Source organism: Platichthys flesus, chromosome 21 (assembly GCF_949316205.1).
Source record: "Platichthys flesus chromosome 21, fPlaFle2.1, whole genome shotgun sequence".
NCBI lineage: Eukaryota > Metazoa > Chordata > Actinopteri > Pleuronectiformes > Pleuronectidae > Platichthys > Platichthys flesus.
Window position 1 is genome coordinate 14,165,858 of NC_084965.1, and position 23,992 is coordinate 14,189,849.

Genomic DNA, 23,992 nt, shown 5'->3' on the forward strand with positions numbered 1-23,992 from the left:
CTGCATAAAACTGCGGTGGAATGGAGAACATCATCGTTATATGAAAGCCATTTAGGCCCCTCAATTAAATCCAGCTGTCGTCTTCAAATCAAATATTTGCAAAGGAGCTTCGCAGGGCTCCGGCTTAAGACAACAGCACGATGATCATCAGGTGAGGCGACGGTGACTATTATCTGAAATGTTTATGATGAGAGAGCGCAGTTCCTAAAGCCCCCTGTCGTCAAAGCTGAGATCACTGTAATAGAGTGTAGGAAGTGAAGGATGTGGGGGAATAAGCTCAAAATGAGTGTGACAGACGACGAAAAGAGTATCAAGGGGATCACTTAAAGACTAGAGCAGTGTGTGTGTGTGTGTGTGTGTGTGTGTGTGTGTGCGCGCGTTGAGTCTCAGATCCACCTTCCATCCCGACCTTGATAAACTGGCCCTCGGTGACCCACTCACTTTAACGACGGCCACCGATCATTTACAGCGATAAAAAAAAAAGGAAAAAAGAAAAGGAAAAGGAAGAGAGGAGGCTGCGGAGCAAAGGGAGTGCGAGGCGGAGGGGAGAGGATGCGGCTGGGAAGAAAAGCAGGGTGTCCCCTCTCCTTCCCCTGTCACTCTATTTTTTTGTAAAGTAATTGCTTTCACCCCCGTTGGTGACCTGGGTAGATTTAATCACACCATCTCCAGCCCCGGCCAACTGAATCAAATTGGTCAAATTAACAGTGGCTCCACAAGAGAAGGGTTCACCTCTCTCTCTCTCTCTCTCTCTCTCTCTCTCTCTCTCTCACACGCACAAGCACAAGCACAAGCACAGTGGCTCAGCTGTGGTCCTGTATGGCTCAGCTGGCACAGTGCGGTGCTTAACTAAGATGAATTTGCCGGTTCAGTCATGGCAAAATAACTGCGACCATATTAAAAAAAAATTCTTCAGATATTTTAAGAAATGGAAGTGAAGCATTTTTTTTTAGCCACACCAGCAGCTAAGATGACAGCGATGATTAGCTGCTACACTTACTGGTGCTCCTCAAAATAATCCGAAAATACAGTAACTGTTCAAAATATTTTGTGTGACTCAGTGTGTTGTTGACACAAAGTGAGAAATAACACGTTCAATCTCTTTGAAATTTAAACTTAAATTCATGGCACAGCTCAGGTCGACAAACTCACTGCTGATGGTAACACAACTCTCTGAGTTTGTTCACTGACTTCATGACTTTTCTCGAACTTTGCCACTGTGACACTGTGTTCTAGTATTGTTTGGTCTAAGTCTGACTATTTAAGTAACCTTGTTTTAAACTGATGCGTCACACATATATTTACACTATGTTCATAACTGTGTTAATTGTAAAGCTTCCCCAATTGCCTGTATTGCCACAGAGTGTGAACAGGTAAAATAATATTATAATAATATTGATCACATGTCAAATAGTGTCCATTACACTTATTACATTGACAATTCGATTGTTACACAAATAATGAAATGTTCATAAAGTCAGAAGCTACAGGAAAAACCATCCTTTTCATGTGCTCGCAAATTTTGAGAAGTTTTGCTGTGTTGTTTTCTCTAACACATTTTCTTTCAGATTATTCAGATTTTAGATATTAGTTGTACCTCACATTTAAACCATCTTTGTTCAAATATGGTGTTATTCCTGTTTATATTCGGATTGTTCATATATTTTCTGATTTCTGGAGTGATAAAAACAGATGTCTACATTCCCCTCTATAAAAACCTTTAGCGCTGATGAAGTCTGAACCTCACTATCGAAGTTTCAGCTTCAAATTAACACATTTCTGAATAGACAAAGGATAATTTGCATATTCAACCATATAATTTAAAACTTGTTATATGTAAGAATGCTTGTTAGGGTTAGCGTTAGTGTACTGCTTTTTGCCCTAAGTAAATGCAATTGTGCACATGCACCACGTTTACAGACAGTGGCTTTTACTCTTAACACATGAACACAATGTGAAGACGGAGGTGGATGAGTAAAGCCGTCCTGATTTAGCATCGCCGTCTGTTCTGCGCTCGCGTGCCAACATGCAAACAACACGTTACCATTGGTTTATAAAACAATCTGCCAGTAGGGGTGAGATAGTAATGCGACCATTGTATATTTCATATCATTTTTCTATGGTCCGCTAAAGGGGCAGAAACCACTTACGTATCTTTAATAAATAAATAGACCACGGTGGGAGTCAGTCCTAAAGATCCAGAGATTAACACAAAGATTTGATTAATACACTTATTCATTAAAAGGGGATTATCCATTCAAGTCACATATGGGAAATCAATATCATCAGCAGGACTGCAAAATATCTCACATATAGCATGACTCATACACACACACACACACACACACACACACACAGACACATTGACGTGTGAAGGTAAATATTAGACAAACCTGTACCTGGCTCACAACTCACATTTCAACAAGGCTCTATTTAAACAGAGATTACTTCTTCTCATAAAGAAGATAATCTTCTCATAAAGTTAAACTCTTCCATCAATTCTTCCCCTGTTTTCTCCCACAGATGTGATCATCAGAGTTTATGTTCAGGTGTCATGTGTCCACCTTCACAACAATATCAATACAGTCCACGTCATGAGAAGCTCAATGGGCAGTATGGGCAGGACTGCAAATGAAAACGAGAAACTCAAGATCATAGACTGTGAGTGAAGATGGCCGACAAGTCTCCACTTCCTGCCACTATCCAGATATGAAGCCAAAATATCCCCAATAAGCCAACCTTATCTTGCACATTTGCACATGAAACCCAAGAATGAAGCCTTGAATCCATTTGGACTCATCATGTGACAGCACTGACCTGGTGATCTTGTCGGTGCAGGACATGGTGATGAGCTGCTCGCCCTGTAGGACGCCGTCCCACGTCTGCACCGGCCCCCGGCACCGCACCGGCACCGTCCCCTCCCCGGACTCGATTTTGGTCCGCAGGTGGTTCCGGTGCTTCCTCATGAGGTGTCTGCTGCTGTGTACTGTCAGACGCACAACACACAAACACAATTCAGGTCACTGGGTCATTCCATTCGCTTTAGCTGGATACCCAGTTTAATGAGCAATAACACAATGTGTCATTTCTAAATAATACAAAGTCAATTAGCCTTCACTACAATGAAAGTGGAAACTCCAATATTACACAATATAGACATGAATTGTTGCAGTATCTACTGGATGTCCTCAGCTCCTAATTATTGGTGTAACTAGCTGTAAATAAACCTAAACAGTATAAACGTTGACATGCAGCACAATATTATCATTTTTAATATTAACGATAAATATTCTCACAAAGTGACAACTCTATATTCTGGTGAATGAGACAATTCATTCACTCAGCTTCAAGCAGCTTTCACCAAACCATTAATCTGCAGCAGACAACAAATACTGCAGCTCCTTCCAAAGTGAGAAGTTTAAATGAGGTTAATGGGCTCTTTCAGGGAATTAGATGTATTTTGGGAGCGTCGCCCGCCTGCTTGTTAATGGAACAAGCGTTCGACTGGATTGCTGCTGGAACTGTCGGCGGTTCGGGAGGAAGGCCGAGTCATTCCCCTGAACCGAGACACTTTGGACACTTTTCAGTAGGCGAGATATAATAAAGTATCACTTAACAAACAACCATACAACCCACGCATAGTGAACAGCGTCAGCAAGAGCACGGGTCCCTGATCCATTTAAACCACTTTCCTGTGGTTTCACGTGGGTGTTCAGGGCAGCATGACCTCTACACACTGATGATTGATTAAAGGATGCAGTCTTCACAAGGACGGTAAACCATAATCTCTCAAACTCAAACCAGATCTAATATATATCAAGTTAAATATTTTCACAACAGTTGATTTAAGTAATTATCACAATAAATGTCGCTATATTATTATTTTTCAGTTTAAAGACTGATTTGAGCTTTTTTGGGGGGCGGAGGGGGGGGGGGGGTCTGTTTGTGGAATGCATATCTCACAAAGTGTTCATTTTATCAGCTTCACACGGGGCCTGTGTATTCTTGATGGCCAGAGGAAATGTGTTGACGGATTTGAACACATGATAAATTCATTAATAATAAAACTTAAATAAATTTCCTCTGAAACAAGTAATGTAAGCTAATTCAGTTTCACTTTATGAGAACTATATTGCAGATGAACCAGGTAGGATGAACACAAAGTTTTCTAACTTCACTCTGTACCGTAGACTGTTTTAGGAAGCTCTGCACACAAACAATACAAAAGTGACAGTTTATTGTAGAACTGTTTGAGGAGGACTCACTAATGACAGAAGGAATAATTCTAAAGGCAGACAGAACAGTCTCTACACAAAATGGAGGTGGATAAATGATAGTTTTTGTCTCCTCACTGTGCTTGCACTAGGCAGAAGCAACATATCAATAGGGTAAATATATAACATTTGTTGGATTGATGGAATTTACATTTTTATAATATGATATATGATATTGTTTTATCCCCCAACCCGATTTCAAACTGAAGATGTCGATAGATAAACATTGTTTTGATCCTATAACCTCTTTTACTGAAGGAGAATCTCTCCTTCCTTTCCAGTTTTTCTTCTGTGGCTGTGAAAAAAATTAAGCCCCCTCCTGACTTGCAACTCAGAAATTTTCCAGGAAAAGGTACTAAGTAATTTTTCTAATCTCCGAGAGTGCACTGCTGAACATTTAAAAAGGTTTAATGACAAAAAACGTCAAGTTCAAAGGCTCCTCTGATCTGACGCCATCGTCTTTTCTGCCTCTCTCTGCTGGTTTCATGAAAATCCCACCATGTACTGAGCTGTGTGCATACATGTTCTCCGAGCTTCTATCTGCGATGACAGATGGAGGGAGAACATATGCATTCTACGTATGGAAATAGCTGTCTAGATTACTCAACTGAACTCAGAGACCAACAGGAAAAATGCTGAGGAATCTAAACTAACGTAGAATTTAGTTTTAAGTGTGTAAGCGATAAAATATCACAGCATGGCTGAAAGGGGCCAGAGGAGGAGTGGGACATGAAAAAGATGTCAGCTTCTTCAGAGGAAATTATTTTAGAGGCTAGAATCAGGGCAATGGCAGATGAAACTAAATACCAATGTGTGTGTGTGTGTGTATTAAAATTGTATTTTCAGTTTTGTTAATCCAACTAAAAACAAAGGAGATAGAGAGGCCGGGCATCTTACAGTCAGTGGAGATTTCATAGGGCGAGTTGAGTCTCCCGTCGCCACACGGTGACGTGCTGATGTACATGTGGAAGTGGACGTCGTCTCTCAACCTGAAGCCGCACTCCTTGTGCCGCACGAATATCGACTCCTCCCAGTCCTCTGGCCTTTTACTGCAGGAGTGAAGGAGGGAGGAGAAAAAAACACAACAAGAACAAGAGAGACGGATGAGAAAAAGTAGCACCATTCATCACAACGCGGGGAAATAGATTTCTAGAGAGATGGACACCGGCCTTCCTTCTGATCACGGCCCCATTCTCCTGCCATCAAACGGACTCCTGGACATTACTCAGGCTGTCCTCATGTCTCAGGGGAGACAGGGGGAGGCAATTTAACACCCTCCTGTAAACCAGCTTTACATTAATGTCAAAATAGTGTCAAATGAAGAAGTGGCTGAGCTAAAATAGTGATTGATGTTCATACAAAATAATTGACAAAATCTTTTCATCCTATTTATTAATATTAATAAATATCATAAACATATCATATTGTTGACAAAAAATGAAAACGAAAAACATAAAACAAATATCATTTTTTAATAAAAGTCCTCTACATTTTCATTCCTGAAGAAACATAATGAAACAATGACAAACTCCACAAACACTTCTCCCACTCTGGCTCTAGGAGCTTGGAACGAAGGAGCTTGAACATGACATCAACGGCGACACTTTGATCAGTCGACATTTGCACCCACTTTAAAAATAACACTGCAGAGGAAAAAGTGTGCGTGTGGTTTTGTAACAAACCTGAAGATGAACCACTCAGGCTAAGATGACTTCTGTTAAGATGTTAATAGTGTTAAATACTTTTAAAGTCATGTTAAAAAAAACTACTTCTACATTTTGTGTTAGCATCTCACGACTGTGGGACATTGCTTTGAGGTGAGTCTTTAACATCGATGAAAAGTCAGTAGTCCAGTTCTTTATTTTGAGACTCAGAGGAAATCTAAAACTAACTAAGGGAATTAACAATAATTTAAGGAGCAGCATGGTTTTCAGCGGCAGCGGCACAAATTCACATTAAGATAAGAATTAGAGATCAAACAAAATGTTCCAGTCAAATGTTTAACACAGCTTCATTTGGAGATTAGCATAGTTGTTTTTCCATCCATTAATACTGAAAACTTGCAATATGGCAAACGAGGTGACACATGATCAAACTTAAAACTCTACACAACTGGGTCATTGTTTGGGCTGCGTGCCGGAATATGAGCTTCATCACTCACATGCACAAGTTCATCCACAATATATTTAAAGCATGCATCACGATGCAAAGCACGGCTGCACTCTTTACACAACCTCTCCTCTGTCTCCTGTGTCCTTTCCCTCAGTGTAAATATGGCAGTTCTGGCATTTTGTGTGGTCATTTCATTATGACTTATCTTCCCCATTAGCCATTTTACTCAGCTGCAAAGTCTCCGTACCTGCCACCCGGCATTGTGCTAAGACAAGAAGTCAGTGCTGCGTATGCAAATATGACATTCAACAATCTCGACTTCTAGCCGCTTATCTGATGAATCAGCGTCGCTATAGGGCTCCTCGGGGGGAGCTCAAAAACAAAATAAATGCTCGTGCACTGGAGGTGGTAAGGAGTCGGAACTCATCGGGACTGTCCCCTGATGCCCGTAAAAACTTTTGGACAGTCTTTGTGCACGAAAGCATCTTGTGCAGGCTGCAAAGGCACAGGAAGTATAGTTAAAATAGTGCTAAAAACCAATAGGCCACTGAGCCTGAGCTGAACGGATCTGTTTTTTCTGGCTCGTTGATTTTTGAAAAGTCTCCGGTGGACAAAGCATGGCGGTTTGCATGAGGCTTATTACAGAGATTGTTCTTTGGCACTGCAGCGGGAGGTCACAACAAACAAGATACTGCATGTTATTAGGCATACTGGGATGCATAATGTGATGCAGTGCATACTGAAGACCATTGGTGGCAGCTTGTGAACTAAAAGGCTTACGGAGCAATGGCTGCGACAGTGTAACTTGGACTTTTACATATTCACTGGTGGAATATTAAGTACTTTCACTTCTGTATTAATTGAGATGCTTGTTCCTTACTTCCATTTTTCTGCTCCTATAATGAGTTTCAACTGTTAAAAATTGAAACACCAAGTAATTATATCCATTCAAATAAAAGGGGATTTTCTTTTGCATTCTGATTACTTTTATATCCATTACTAGCTTAATTAGGTAACATTTGGTTTTTCAGAAATTAACCTAAATTATCCTTGATACGAACAATGCTGTCTTGCAAATTTGGAGCCAGAGTCTGTGCAGTAGTGATTAGGGGATGGAGCCACAAGGGGTCCTGGTGTCACACCAATCATGAGTCGGTCTCAGCTGTAAATCAAGACATTTCACCCCATTTTAAGAGCACCAACTAACTCATTAAAATCGAATTTTAAGTAAAAATTTGCAATTGAACATGCATGAGTGTAATGAAAACTACCTAAAAAATTTATTAGACTTTTTAATTTGGCTCATGTCCCGTCCATCGTCATGGAGGAGGTGGGGTTTATGACCTATACGGCATAAACCAACCAAAGTATCATGGAACATGTTTTGTTTTCTGGTTCAGTTCAGTACACATGATCAGCAAAGAACTTGGTGACTACTACTTCTCAGTGTAATCTGGCTATTTCAGAGCCTATATACCACCGATGCATCCGGGCTGCAGAAAGTCAAAGTACAGCAACATTAAAAATGACTGTGTGTCTAAAATATACCACTGAAGATCAAGCTATTACCTCAAGAAGAGTTCAAGTTGAGAGTAGAGGAAGCGTAGCAGCGCTCTTCGGGCCGTGACTTCGGCGTGACAGTCATTGACCACCTGCCCCTGGTCACTCAGATACTCGCCGTTGATGCACTTGGTGCCCGTGGACAAGGCCACCACCTGGGCGTGCCTCAGGTCCAGTCCTGTTGAACACATACACAAAGACAAATGTTCCTGTCATAGGTTCCATTGAATGCATTTATTCCTCAATGCATGAGCTTAATAGCCACCGTCAGTGGTTAATAGCATGTCAGATTTAACAAGAGTAAAGTGGGAAACATCAGGGTGCTCAGATTATAGATGTAGCTGTTGTTTTTCTGTTTGTAATTTATGTTTTTATGCTGAATCAATAAGTGAATGGAACAGAGGTGTCATGGCTTAATCCTTCCATCCAACAATTGTCTATACTGCTTAACCTTTAAGGGCCGTTGGGGAGCTGGAGCCAGTCCCAGCCGACATTGGTATCAGCAGGACACTGGTCAAACCGGGATTCGAACCAGGAACCTTATTGCTGTGAGGCAACAGTGCTAGCTAATCACAATATCTATATCATCGCGTAAAATTGTGAAAATATTCATCTTAAGTTTTCTTAAGCACTTTTTCAGGAGTAAAGAAAAAGGAAAAGGGACTCTAAGGACGCAATAAAGCTCCAAAACTGTGCTTATTTGAAATTGTATAGTCTTTCACAGCTTGGCCTATAGGGAAAGAATAATATAATTATATTGTATAATCCGTTATCCCGCCATGTCAAGCATATTAATCAGGCCACAGACTGAGGTTGGTCACATCTCAAACACAGTTACAAAAATCCAAAGGAAAAGAGTGTTTAAGTGAAGACATCTCTGGTTACTGGGTTATTTCCATAACCACTGTTCTCAGAGTACCGTGAATAAGCATCTCTCTCACACCACACCATCCAGAATTAACCATATCACCTTCACCTATAACCCAGGCTGACACTCCACCCACTTAAAGACACTTCGTTGAGTCTCAAGCCAGCAAAGGAAGGAGGAAACCCGTTCTCCATTATTAACTCTGAAACACCAGCTCAACAGGTGCTCTTTGAGACTTTGTGGTCCCTTTACAGATGCTGCCATTAACCAATCATTGACATAAAGTGTATGTGGCCTTGATCTACAACTACCTGAGCTGTCCTTGTCCCACCCACCCATCATATATACATTATTTGAGTATTTGAACAATAAGGGATGATTAAACCAGATGAGAAATGTCTCTTTGGTAACAGTTAAAACATTTGGCACATAACAATTTGATGAGTTCAGTGATTCTTTTTTTGAATCAAAAATAAAATAAATGAAAGCAGTGTTGGGTTAGGGTTCCATCTGAAAGGTTGCAGATTACAAGCATGAAATAGCATAAAATGGAGTGAAGCATGTGTCTGTAACAAAAGCAGTACACCGTCTAGCACACAAGCTTAATCATTCATTTCATGGTTAATTGTCAGCTTTTGCCTCCCTACCAATCCGAACCTGGAGAGTTCCAGATAACTGATACAGTGGGAGACATTTCTACTGTGACTGGCGAAACAAGAGGAGAGGTCGCAGATCACATGTCACCCAGCCTCGCCTTTCTCTTTCCTCAGCGAGGATTCAGGCCAGCACCCGGCCGTGCGCGAGGCCGGCTGACTGACAGATAGACAGGGGTTGGGGGTGTTTGGATCAGCACGTTAACGGCATGCCATTCCTTTCCTAGGCTGCCACAAATCTCTCCCATCGCCTCTGAAAGTCAGGCTTCGCTGGCTCCTGGCAGAACCGCGGGCGCCACCGGCCCCGCACAGGAGCTTTTATCTGCCTCAGCCCAGATGGCACTGTGGCGGTGGAGTCCTGACAAGGGGAGGAGGGCAGGGGAGGGAAAAGCCGAGGGAGGGTGGGATGTGTGGGGGGGAAAGAGCATATAGATGAAGAAAGGAAAGTCTGAGGTAAGATGGAACAAATTCAACTTTTTCTCAAAAAACTACAGAGAAAAACTTCCAATAGTTGATGGTATGAAGTGAGATATACGTCCCATGCTATTTGGATTATCAAACTTTATATTCTAGGACAGAAAAAATCTTTTTAATCAATAGATCGAGATTATTTTTAAATGACGGCACATCTCATTCGTGAACAAATCATTTTGTTGGTTTTACTTTAATTCAGAAAAAAAAAAAGTGTTTGCCCTGTTTTTCCTAATTAATTAAAATAAAGAAGAGAGCAGAAATTTACTTGTCCCAAAAAACAGGGGCAAACAAATTTTCTCCAGGGAATGCATCACGCTTCTGTCCTTAAACCTGCACTAAACAATATTTGTTTTCTGAGAATTTAATCTCTCAGTCTCTATCAAACAAACAGCTTATCCACACTTCCAGCAGATACTATATTAGGCAACGTCAACAGTTTTTTTGTTTTTGTGTCCCAGTGAAAACACAAAGAGGTTGTGCCATTAGCTGGACACTAGAGACACATATTAATACCAGGTGTTAACGTGATTAGGTTAAAATCAAGCTAAGACAATGAACGTTGTTTTGATTCCAGGGGTAAATGACGTGTCTCTGTTTTTGTCCCGCTCAGACTCTGAACTCACCAGACTCTCTGGTTCTTTGTGTCCTTCCCCTACAAACCCTCCCTCTTCCTCCTCCTCGTCTTCCTGCTCCTCTCTGTATGTTTGGAAGCTGATAAATAAATTTGTCCCAGCATATGGACACGTTTGTTGCTCAACATGAAACCATTTCAATTCACACGGCCGCATCGTAATGACAAGTTTATGACGTGTAACCAAAGATTTATATATCCTTAATTCTGATTAAAATTGACTTACATGAGAGGCCGCCAAGACACCTTTTGCCATTCTTTTTTTTCTAAGTCAAAAGTCAAATAAAAACAAAAAGAAGCTATTCAGTATGAAACGTTTAAATAATGGTTGTAAATGTTTTAAGCCCACACTGATATAAAATAATAATAATGGTTCTCTCCTCATATAAAAAAAAATCATATAGCCATGTATGCATTTTAGTGTTTTATCATACATCGCAGTGTTGTGAATATATATAATACTTATAATATATGTATTTGTATAAACAGATTGTTCCGACAGTTCCATAATTTTTCCAATCAATACTACAAACAAGCTTTCATCTATATTCGCAGCATCATTTTAAACTATGACTGAGGGTTAGCAGAGAAAAATATACAGTCTGAGCCTACCGCTGCACAGACAACCTGACTGTATAGTGGCATAAAAAAAGCTATATCATGAGTTCAACAATTGGCATTCCCTGTAAGCAGTACAACCCAATTCCTCCTCCACGATAAGGCAAGTTCAAAAAGGTAACAGACTTTCCCAATTTCATTCTCCTGCCTTTCCGTGCCGTTCCACTTTGCGATTGTTTAGATCAATTTTGCAGTGGATAATTTCTGCTGCGCTGCTCGCTACCCTGCCATGAAATTGGCACCGAGGTTGCCTTCAGTTTGCAGGGGAGAGGAGCGGAGGACAAGAGATGAGTGAAAGAGAGCGGCTGGAGAGCCAGAGGCGCTGTGCTGTTTTTAAACCAGGAATAATCAGCTGCATCGCAGGAAACACAAAAACAGAGGGTCAACAGGAACAAGGTAGAGTGGAGTCGAAGGCCTGAGGCGCTCTTCATACACATCTGTTGATCACCGCTGATTCAAAGATGTCACAGCCTGGGATAAAAGCACTGTCAAAAAAAATCATATACATCACAAAGTGAGACCTGCGACTGCTCACCCTGGAAACTGCTCTGTGCCCAATACTGTCAGTGGTCTTTACCTGGAAGACATGCCTCACTATGGGGATTGGGTACCGATGCCTATGCGACCGAATCACAAGTCAGATTTCTGCGCCTACTTCCGGTGCCTGAGCTCTTTGGTGAAATAGTTGCTAAATGGTTGAGGTTTGGCTGTATGTGAATGGATTCCAACACCGTGTACAGGAAGAATGCAACAAACTTAATGAAGCACTTGGTGATGATGGGAAACATTTGAAAGCAGAGGGATGCTCCGTGTTTGTCTTCTTGTTTGATAACATGTTGCGCACACCCACCTGCAGTGAGGGCATGGCCGGCCCCGACAATCAGGGGACAACTAATAATGGGTTTGGACTAGAACTATTTTGCTATATTAAGCACTGAAACTGTAGTTTATTTATCAAAGCACATTAGGTTTTGTTTATTGTGTTATGTCCTTTTGCACACGTGTGTATATTTAAATTAAGTTTACCTGTTAACAGTTGAGTTCAAATATACCTTAGTATTCAAAAAACAGTTTTTATCCCTTTAAAAATATAAACTTTATCGGCTGTGGCACCGTCTCGGGCACCTGTATCATTTTAAAAGTATTGATTTAGCACCAGTATCTTCAAAAACCCAAATGATACCAAACTCTAGCTGTGGCTCAGGAGGCTGGAGGTTCAATTCCTTTGTGGGTTCGTCCTGTCCGCATATGGAAGCATAGTAGGACTGGCCCCTGCGGAATCTGGAGGTGGCTCCCAGTCCATCCCTGAGTGGAAGTGTCCAAGGAATGTGTGGGTCTGGGACGTGATAAGACTAAAGAGACTATGCATGTATTTACCGTTTTCCATGGCGACTCAGGAGGTAAAGACACCCTGGGACTGCACATGTAACTTCTTCGATCTGATGCACACAGATATATTTTATTCACGTAACACTCTTGACATTAAATGAACGACTGTTCCTGAGCCTGGTTGGAGTGAAAAGTGAAGTAGGGTCAAGCATGGGGGTGCTATTTTCCCGTCAATAATTAACTGAAATTAGCGCAGGCGGCATCGCCCCCCCCAAGAGGTCAAACCCGTAACCAAATTGCACTCATATTTAAAAACCCTATAATTAACACATTATCAGGCTTCTCAAGGCTAAATTGCCCAGTTTAATTTATTTAACGCTACATTATATTCAGCCATGAGGATTCTGGTTTCCTCTTGGGAGGAGGTTTTGTAGCAGATCCAGTCCAAGCTGCTTCTCATGTTGTTGTTTTTTTAAACAAACAAAGTAAGGTAATTTCATTATATCAGCACTTATGACTCAATTTGGCTCCCTGCTTCCTACTGTGCCAGACCACTATGCCCTGCGCACCAGCACTGTGCACCATGGAGTGTCTCCTGTGGCACTTCATGTCACATTCATGAAAATAGAGCCAAGAAGGACATTATGACCTCATGTGTCGAGTAAAACCTGAGTGAAATACTTTTTCTGAAACAGTTATATCATTTTTTTGTCATAAAAGCAAGTCAGCATGATTATCAAAAAAAGTCTGTGCCACCACTGCTTTTCTGCGTAATGGTGCATGGTCTCTACCACACAACACGTGTCCTGCACTTGCTGGTTCTCTGTCTGAATATTGAAGAAAATGGCCTCACCACTGAGGCTGCGTCACACTATGTTACACAGCACTGCAGCCAACTGAGAGCTGCAGTTTAGGATTTTGTATTAAGAGAACCAACCTACATCCATGTTTTGACTTCAGAGGGCCTACTACTGGTTTTAAATGGACTGGTCCTCTCTTGTCAAAACAAAATATGGTGGAATAAGAGATGTTGTCAAAGAGAGCTGCATAAAAGACCAAAAAATAGGCAAAAAACATGTTTTGTGGGATCACAAATGGGACGGATGGAAAACCTGTTGCTGAAGTGGAGACATAAAAAGGCTCAAGCCAATCCTGGTAGACTCGGTCGGGGCCAACCAGTGAATAAATCCACAACCAGTGTCTGGAATAATGAAGATATCTACAAGGTAAAGTGAGGACAATAGTTGCTGAAAGTAATTTGAAATAATCGTGAGGAACCACAGGGAGTGTCGAACAAAAAAAGACCCATATAAATGGACATGACCATGAACTTTACCCTGATCCATTATCACACACTGCAATGAAGAACAATATAGAGCTATTATCACAATCCCTTTATTCTCATTGGTTATACAACAGGGGGCGAGAAATGTTCCCTAATAAGCCTCCCATTATCTCCGAGCGCCATAAAGCAGACTTTCAAACGTTTTCTTCCGAAGCGTAATGTGCTCTGAAGGTCAACTTTTAGTAAACTCATTTATATGCCATTTAGGTTGAGCTGCACAAATCCTATCTTTCATGTGGGTTTTCCTCACAAGATGTTGGACGATTACGCTGAATGTCAGCCAGCGTGTGTCGCTTGAATCGCAGAAGATCTCTGAAAAATGCTCAGCCCTCACAGAGAGAGAGAGAGAGTAACATGGAGGGAGAGAGAGAGAGAAAAAACATCTTGGCAAGAATAGAGAATTCCCCCCGTTGAATCTTTATTAGCTTTAACAGGCAACTGCTCTGACATATAAGGGTTTCTTTGTGAAAGGCTGCTGAAGCTCTCAAATCTCTCTCCGCTGCAACACACTCTGGGCACATCTCTGCTAATTTTTTCATTTCTTTTTTCCGCCTCTCAGCAAGCTGTTTTGTTGCCGGATGTGATTACTGAACGTTAAAATTCGCAGCAGCCGGAAGAACAGATAAAGAGAAGGGAAGAATCCCTTTTTGAAAAATGGATATGCAGACTAAGAACCATAGCTTAACCGCCATTTGTAATCAACTTGTTTGAAGCCCTTTGCTCTCATCGCTTTCTTTAAGTCCCTGTGGTATTTCCTCCCACTCAAAGTCCCAGTAAAAAGCCTCAGATGGAGGTTCTCTGGTCCCAACTGACAAACAAGTGAAAAAAACGAAGGAATAAAGGAGGGGTGGGCCGATGTTTCATGTGGATGTTCCTGATTTTGCATGTCTCTGAGCACATCGGAACATTGTTTACCATCTCCAGACACCCAGTGCTATCTCAGATCAATTCAAATGAGATTTTTCACAATATTTGAGGATGTGTGCTGGTGGTTTACTTCGCCGTGCGCCTCGCCAAACTCTCCGGCTGGTGGCGAGGCTAATCTCGCTCAGGATGGGGCTCAACTGTCTCGGTGGGTGGATGGGTGTGGGTGGATTGGGGTTTTCTGCTGTCTGCCTACGGTTCAAAAACGGACCCTGATTAATATTCGTGAGGCAAGGGCTGAGGCATGAGACACACAGAGACAGCACAGAGTAGCAAAGGGAGAGAGTTGGTGGGTGGGTGAGGTGTGGGGAGAGACCGGGACTCCCCAGTGTTCCTGTCAAGTTCCGTTGTCTGACTGCACCGACGCTGGCCACCACACCACCGCCGCCTCACTGCGAACACTTGGCAGCCCCACATCTGGATCTTTGAAGATAACGCGTGCTATTAATAAACAAACAGAAGCAATTACTGGGAGGCAGGGGAGAGGAGAGGGATTGGATTAGGTCAGGATGAGCGCTGGTCTCACTGAAGTCTAAACTGATGAGCTGCAGCACTCCAAAGACTGCCGAGATACCAATCCCTCCTCACTGACCCCTGCAGCCCCACAGCCTGCAGCCACACAGGAAGATAACACTCCTCCGTGTGTGTGTGTGTGTGTGTGTGTTTCAACACCACACTTGTCTTGTATGGTCAGTTTTATGTTATGTCCTTCCCACAAAGTGCAGGCCTCATTATCATTTATTTATTTCTATTCTACATCGCTGCTGAAGCTTTACACTTACAATATGGTTAAATTTCATGGGATTTTGAGGATTACGTTTTGCTTCACACAGACAAATGGCTTGATAAGCTTTGTCATGGTCCACTCAGTCCATCGTCTCTCCTAATCTTACAAACAACCACTGAATTAGGAGCCAGTCTGGTGTTGGCAACCTTTCACATGCATGGATTACTTATTTGATCTGTCTATCTAAGAGAAAAGATAATGGTTTCAACAAAATGCTTTGTGTCAGTCTGAGGGGGGAGGATTACAAGGTGCTTTGCAATGTTGGGTCCATGGCACCATCAACACAGCCATCAGAAACAAGCTGCTAGCCTGAACAACCATCTACCAGCATGTTGCATCACTCTCAGCTTCCATGGCAGCCAACCAACCAACCAACCAACCAGCCAATCAATTAACCAACCAACCAATCAGCCAGTCAATTAACAAACAAACCAACCAACCAATCATCCAACCAACCAACCAGCCAACCAGCCAACCAACCAACCATCTACAGCTATCACCATCAACAAACATCAGCCATTTAACAATAAATTAAGCTGAACAGCATGTGGCCTCACTGGCATCGTGCCCACAAAACAAACCAACTTATCTGCTTCAGTAACTTCACCTTAGGAAGCAACAAAACAGACACTTCAGTCTAAAACATCACTGGCTAACAACAACTAATAGCTGACTAGTACATGCTAAAAATAAACTTCCAAATAATTAGTATTAGTATTTCTGAGTTCATTCAAGTTATCTCTATTTCTTTATCCTTTGGTCACCGGCCAGCTAACAATGAACAGGAACCAACCTGACCCTTGACAGGTCAAATATCATTTTTTACCCAGGAAATAGCAACATGTTACCTTTAAGTCCCACATGACCTAAGCTCTCGCCTTCTCCCGCCTGTTTGGCTTTACCATGACACCAAACATACATGTGAAGGCATTAGGACCTTCAACAGTGTCACAAACTCACTGGGAACTAACTGATGCATGTTAACTCTTCTGTTTGTGTGCTGGCTGCTGAGTCTGCTTAGTACTACTTACTTGTACACACCTGTATATTTGACTTGGCAGAGCTCTTGTACACTGCAGAACAGACCAACTTGGATCTCTACAGATTGGTTCAGACAAGGTGCTTGTTACACTTTGGATATTATCCAATGATTTCTGATGCATGCCAACTTTGGAGGGACTCACTGTTGCAGCTCAGATAAGTTGGCAAGTTTTACATTTTGATTTAAATACTTTTATTTTAACTTTTATATTGGAGGCACTGTTGTAATACAACACAGAGACAAGCTGCACTCCTGCACTGTATCAGTATATTGTGGTAAGAGAGAAGGGGAGTGTGTGTGTTGGGGTTTGCACATTCTACACGGGCCATTGTGTGCTTTTAGTGTGGACTTGTGTATGTGTGGGAGGCCCTGACGTGATGTGCAACAAACACCACACATGAAAGATAAATGAAAGCATGAAAGATGAATGTTTGGTAATAACTCATTGTTTCCTGCGGCAGGAGAGCACCGGAGAAAAGCTTCTTCCTCCTCCTCCTCCTCCTCCTCATCGTCGTTCCTCCAGCGTGTCACCCAGTCAGGTTTCAGATTAAGTTTTAAGCTGATCTAGTTAAGATTCCCTCTGTGGCATCTGGAACTCCTGTCAAAGCAGCCCGAGCACAGCGAGTCCAGCATGCAGTGGGGATGAGTGACACTCACAACCATGTCTCATTCTCCTCAGAGACTCTGAATAGTCAATAATTCATCAGGAAGATATACTCCCCTGCATGAGCTACAGCATGGAGAGGAAACTCGCTTTCTCTTCCAACCCCCAGTTCATCGTTTCTCTCTCAATCTAGGATTCCAACCCATTTCTCGTCCCCCCTCTGTCTCTCTCTTTTTTCTTTACCTCCCTCCCTCCCTCTCTCTATATTGCACCACTTCAATAATTCAAAGTCATATATAAAAGTCAATGAAATTTGCCATACCTTGGGTCATTACGATGCCTGCCAGGGATTTGTGTCGTGCGTGCGCAGGACTGCAGCCGCCCACCAGCGACCGGTACTTCTCCCTCACCAAGTGGAATATTGAATCGGCAAAGTCCTGCAAAACACAATTGTGCCCTTAGTTTCTACGAGACACAATCCGTGGAGGCTGACTTCACAGGTTTGTATTTTGCGGTTTGGTCTTATCCGCTCAGGTTACATTGAGAGGCTTTGGGCGATTGACCCGAAGGTGAACTTACCTGTTAAAAAAACATTCGGATGTTCCTTATTCATCATAAATAATGCTGTAATGAATGGCAAAGGGTTGAAACTGACTTATTTTGACTAATCTACTCCTTATCTATTCCCTTTACAGGTAATTGTTGAAACAATTTGTGAACACAGTGAAGCTTTGACATGTTTACTATGAAAGGATGGTCACAACAAAGAAGGAAACCTCAGGAAGTAAGAACAAAGAAGTGGGATTCCTCCAAAAGGACGAACATGCATAAGATGTTGTTTTGTTCAAACAGTTTCCTATTTAATCCTGAACTTTCTCTAATATTTTCTCTCTGGTTTCCCTGAAGTGAATGAAAATGTTTTTTTTTTTTTCTTTTCTGCACACTGTGCCATATGGACACACTCTTGTCCCTATACTTCTGCTGTTTCATAGTGCCACAAAGCTACATTTACCAGGAGCTCTTTCACAATATAAAACACAGTGTAGTAAATATTTATGTTTATTAGCTGTTTATGTCTATTCAGTTGTGCCAACACGTCTCCCCAGTTATCCTGTACCTCACACTGTTCAACAGATGCTGATGGATCACATCTGCACCCCTCCCGACCTTTAATGCTCTCTCCTCTAGTGGTAATTAAGGGCTTAGTCTCAAAGCGGCCATCACTCCAGCCGTAGAACATAAGTGGATCACTGGGAGATGGCACCGGAGTGGCAGCAGGGTGGGCTTTTTTGGACAGATTGAGCCCCCAGTAGCTAAGAGGACATCCACAGATGCCACATGACAGACGAATGGAGAGAGAGAGGGAGTGAGGGAGAGGGAAGAAAAGAGAGAGAGAAGGAGGGAGAGAGACTAAGGGTGAAAAAAAAAAGACACATGGAGGAGAAATCGGCTGAATTAGCGAGCATATTGCACATTAGAGCCCTCGTCAGGCTGTTGAACGCTCTCACAGTTGGGGCTGGCGGTGGAGGTGCTCACAGCTTGTGCTGGGTCTGTCCATGTGTATGTATGTACACGCACATTTTGTCGCTCAGACACTGGTGTCAGCCAGAAGCTTTGTGTTTTTTTGGGGGGAAACCGAAAAGAATGATGTGAAAAGTCAAGCAGTAGACAGAAAGCAGTCGGGTACATTCTCCTCATCATTGTCCAGACTCAGGAATCAATTGAAGCTAGAAAGACAAATCAAACAGGGACACTGACAAAATGATTATGAGAATAAAAGTGAATGATACTTTGAGGTATTGTGCCGTGTAAACGTTTAAAACCACCAATGAGATGCATTTACTGTATGCTTTGTTACAGTCTGAACAACGCTGACAGTTACCTTTGCCATGAGGTCATACTTTCATTGCCGACAGTCTCTGTGTTTCTGTCTGTCTGTCTTCCCTGAAACGGATTTCGGTGAAATCTTGTGAATGGGGGGGTCGTGACCGAAGGAAGAACCCATTAAAACTTGGAGCAGATCCAGGATTTTTATCTGACTTTCTTTAACACAGGGAACTAGGGCGTTAGCCTTGGAATGCCCTCTCCGAGCATCACCCTTACAATGGAATTCTTTGTGGCATTCATAATAGTAGGCCCTAACATGCATCAGCAAAAAGGAAAACTCTTTCACTATTTGTAGATGCTATACAAATTTTGGCAAAGATGTACGACTCCACCAGGATATCACACAGTCAAGTTTCTGAATTTGGGGCATTGTTACAGGACTGTTTAATAATGGATGTTCAGCCCACAGGGGTCCACGCTGTAACTGTTTAACATAAACCTTAATAAATCCCCTGATATCAGCATTGATCAATCGATTCCATTATATTTCTATCGCCATCATTCACAAATCACAGTTTCATAATATACAGGGCATGTATCAGTAAGTAGTATTCTTAAAGGACATGTCTAGCTTTTCAAGTCTTTCAGGTGCCCACCTGAACATTAAAGTAGTTTTTATTGATGTAATCATTCCTCCTGCTCATACTTTTCATTCAAAATGCACATTCAGTGGTCAGGGACAAAAAAGCTTTATCTCAAACGAGCTGGTGGTTCAGCTGTCTGCTTTTATTAACTTGAACTTTTAAGACATATTTGAACAGAGGGAGAACTGTGGAGTGTGTCACCCGTCACATACCAGAGTTACAACCTCATCAACCTTTCAAGTTGAAGGAAATATAGACCCAGTCTCTCCTTTTATTCTTGAGTCCTGGTGATGTTGAATAGTGTCAACAAATGTGCTTGAGTAGAACATTATGTTGGAACAGTGAAGGTGACCTTTGACCTTAGATATAAAAGGATAAGACAAGATACATCTCTACTTTATTGATCCCACCCTGGGGAAATTCCCTTGTTAGAGCAGCAGACAAGTCAGAATGAGAAAGATGAGATAATAGAAATATAAACTAAATATATAAAATTGACAGAGTAATAATACAAAATATATGCATAATATAAACCCTTCACTAAACAATAAATATTAGTAATTTAGAAATAAAAAAGGTCAATCATACAGGATAGTTGCAAAAGAATGCAAAATATCATAATTTTATGCTATTACACTTTTGCCTGAAATGTTATCATAATTAAATGTTAATGATAATTGGTGTGCCAGTCATCCAAAATACATTTTGTCCTTATATCACAAAATTCTGATCAGTTAACTTGTGTCCTGGTGAACACTTGCACCATATCTGAAGAAGTTCCCTTAAAAGCGTATGTTGGGAAGACAAGAATGTTGGATGGAAAACCTGAAAACTCGTCTGGCCGCTGCTGAAACCAGTGAGGCTTCTTTTTTTTGCTCTTAGCTGATTTATATCACTTTAAATTGAATAACTCTGTCCTCTGAAGAAGTCACCTTGGATCCCCAAGTATTTCTTTTCTTTTTTCTTTAGCCCATTTCACGCTTGCACCTCCATATTATCTTCTTACTTTTATTCTAAGAGACTAAACTATTAATTAATTAATCCAAAAAATAAGCGGCAGGCACATTTGCTTCTCAAGTAAAAAAATGTAAACCTCCTGATGAGGAAGCAGAAATAAGAGCAGCCCTGTTTTTAGATCCCTCAGTCGTTCCCTCAATTGGAGCATGAGGAACAACGATGTGGATGAAAAAAAAAACAGCCTGGTTCTTTGTACCTGAAAGTGACATCCAATTAATTCTAACAGAATCCTGCTGGGCTTGGCAGCGTCAGCTGGTGTCGGTCACAGTCTCAACCCGGAGTCAAGTCCTCCATTCCTCCTAAAGGCCTTTTCATTGATGGCATTACCAAGGTGAGAGAAGGGGCCAGCTCAGAAAGGCCCGGAGAGCAAAGGTGGAATAGACCCTGGCAAACGGCCCAGCTCTTTGTCCTCCTCCTCCTCCTCCTCTCCTTTTGTTCCCTCTCCTCCTTCACCTCTCTGTCTGTTTGTATTTGCTCCTTTTGTCTTATCATCTTTTAAAGTCCGACTCCCCGGACGCTGGTTGCCTTTCATTCTTTCTACTTCCCTTCAACCATCCTGCCTTCTCTTCATCTTTCCCCTCCTCCTCCTCTGTTGCCACGTTGCTCTCGCGTGCTGGTGTGTGATAGAGGGCAGTGATGTGCCACGACGAACAGTGAGTCTGAGCCTGTTATTTCCTCCTGCTGTCAGATGCACTGAGCAAACAACATCATCTACATCCCCTGACACAAAGGCAAATTAGGCTGTGATTTTCAATCCACAACTCTCACTGTTCCCTCATCATTTCTCCTCAACATACAGCTCAGCATCACTCCTCTGTGGGGGAGTCGAGTGCCACCTTCAGTGTGGGCCTAATGTGGCAGAAAAACGGGGCCAAGGATCACGCTCCCTCCGTCAGACGGAACATCGGTGCTGCACAGCGAGGGGAGGTGTCGGCGTGAGGCTGGCTGGCTTCCTCCTGGAGGAGCATCAAGGTTGCAGCTGCATCTGGGAATTTGGTCCGTATAAACCGGTTTCAGGTAACTGATGTGTGGCTGCAGTTGGGAAACGTCTCAGGTAGGAGGTGCTCAAGGTGAAAAACTGCTGCGGTGGCTCTTGTGCTACCAATCCCACCTGGCGGTGTTCCTGCATTAGTTCTGATCAATTTACTAAGCAATTCCTGTGGGCCTCCTCAGGGCAGAGAAAGCAGCAGCAGTTATTTTGTAAATGCCGCAGCTGCAGTGGGGGACGTTTATCGCAGCAACTTCCCAATCAGCCTGGATGTGAAAGCAGAGAGCCACATTAAAACTGATCCACTGGCCTTCGACTCCCATTAAAACCTGATAGCTGTTAGAGGGGGATGCAACCAGGAGCCTTCGAGACATACAAACACCTGAGAGTGCTGCATGTTGAAAAGATGCTAATGCATTGCTCATACACATGCATCTCTATGTCTTAATGTCCGTGAACAGGGTATATCATCTGTCAGTGATAAGATGGTCAGTGACAAGATGGTTCTATGCTTTAATCCCTTTTCAGCCAGGGCCTTAAGTTTGCATGATTACCCCACGTTCGGGTGCTCCGGCTCCTCCCACAGTCCAAAGACATGCAGCTTAGGCCAATTAGAGACTCTAGATAGCTGTTCGTCTCTGGGGAACTATCAAGAGTGTATCCCATCTCTTGCAATCCTTAAAGCATAAGTGGTAAAGATAATGGACGGATGTGTCAATGGGAGGTTTCTACATTTGAATCCGATGCAAATTCATTACCAAGACAAGGCAACTTGATTTATAAAGCCCCTTTCATACACCCAGGTAGATTAAGGGTAGGAAACATCAGCCAAACAATTGTACCTGGGATTCTGCTCAATAAACCTCAAGTCCCCAAAGTAAAGGGTCAGTTTATTTCGTACACTTCACTCACAACACACATTCACACCTTGTCATTATGTCATTGAGTGTGAGAGCAGTTGGGCTAGCAGAGCTTCTCATAACCATTGGCTCAGATCGTGACTGGGGTCTTTATTTGGCTCAACTGCAGAAGGTAAAAGGAACTCTTGTAATTGAAGAAGGAAGACACACATACACTAACACACATACGCACACACACACACACACACACACACACACACACACACACACACACACACACACACACACACACACACACACACACACACACACACACACACACACACACACACACACACACACACACACACACACACACACACACACACACACACACACACACACAAACAAACACATACACACACTGAACCAGATGACAAAACAATAACTCAAGTTGATAACAACACTGCTTGTTATGGTCAGAGCAATACACTATAAAAGAACAGGGGAGGGGGACACACCTAACCGGCAACTTTTTTAACATTGGCTGGCTTTGGGAAAACCAAAACAAGAAGCTGAAAGAAGCTATAAAGCTCCACAGAGCTGAGAGCACCTGCTGCAGAGATTGGGGGACCTTGTGTATCCACCTAGTCCTGAGACTCATTGTGAATATCAAACACAGATTTGAGCTGCTTTCAGTTAAAAGTTAAAAGAATGGGAGTAAAAGCTTCGGGTGCGCTGTTCTGATTGTGAAAAAATATTTTTGAGAAACCGTGAGTGCAAAAAACCACGATAATAATCTTCAATACATTGCAGGCCTATTTTCTTTATCTGTCCATCCATCCATGCACCACTCCCTCTCTACCTCGTCTTCCCTCCACCGCCTTTTCCCAACTGCTTGTGCACGTGTACAGTTTGGCATCTCCCTCCACGGTAAGGCAGAATGTCACGAGAAATCCTCCCACTGCCTTCCCTCTTGCGTCGATATTGAGCATGAAACACAAAATGTCATCAGGGAAATTTCTCCGCTTCTGCCTGACCTAGAAGTCTGTGCATGCTGGCAGAGGTGATGGTATGAGTGAGAAAATATGTGTGTGTGTGTGTGTGTGTGTGTGTGTGTGTGCGTGTGTGTGTGTGTGTGTGTGTGTGCGTGTGCGTGTGTGTGTGTGCGTGTGTGTGTTCTGTGTTTTGTGAGAGAGAAAAAAAAAGAAGCTCAATTGTATAATTTATCGGTTTGGCGCCAAAGCCCCAAAGGGAAACGACGACTCCAGATTCATCACTGGTTGTATATTTAAATATTTCTATAATGTTCTCCATATGCACACATCATACCTCAGTTAACCTGGAGAAATATGGAGAGTTGAACTGAGGCAGCTGCGTTGTGCGAGTTCACGTGTGTCGCTCCCTGATGAACATCACTGTTCGTTGGGGGGGGGGGGGGGATGAGAGCTGGATT

The 23,992-nt window shown here is 42.4% G+C and overlaps 1 protein-coding gene across 1 annotated transcript in view; it reads right to left on the minus strand.

Moving 5' to 3' along the window:
- adarb2 (adenosine deaminase RNA specific B2 (inactive)) overlaps positions 1–23,992 on the minus strand; it is a 176,941-nt gene that overhangs the window by 12,361 nt on the left and 140,588 nt on the right. The window contains exons 4-7 of the mRNA XM_062379059.1: positions 17,544–17,658; positions 7,956–8,124; positions 5,172–5,323; positions 2,818–2,986 (exon numbers count right to left, since the gene is read on the minus strand). Of these exons, the coding sequence (XP_062235043.1) occupies positions 2,818–2,986; positions 5,172–5,323; positions 7,956–8,124; positions 17,544–17,658 (605 nt within the window). The remainder of the gene's footprint in view (positions 1–2,817; positions 2,987–5,171; positions 5,324–7,955; positions 8,125–17,543; positions 17,659–23,992) is intronic.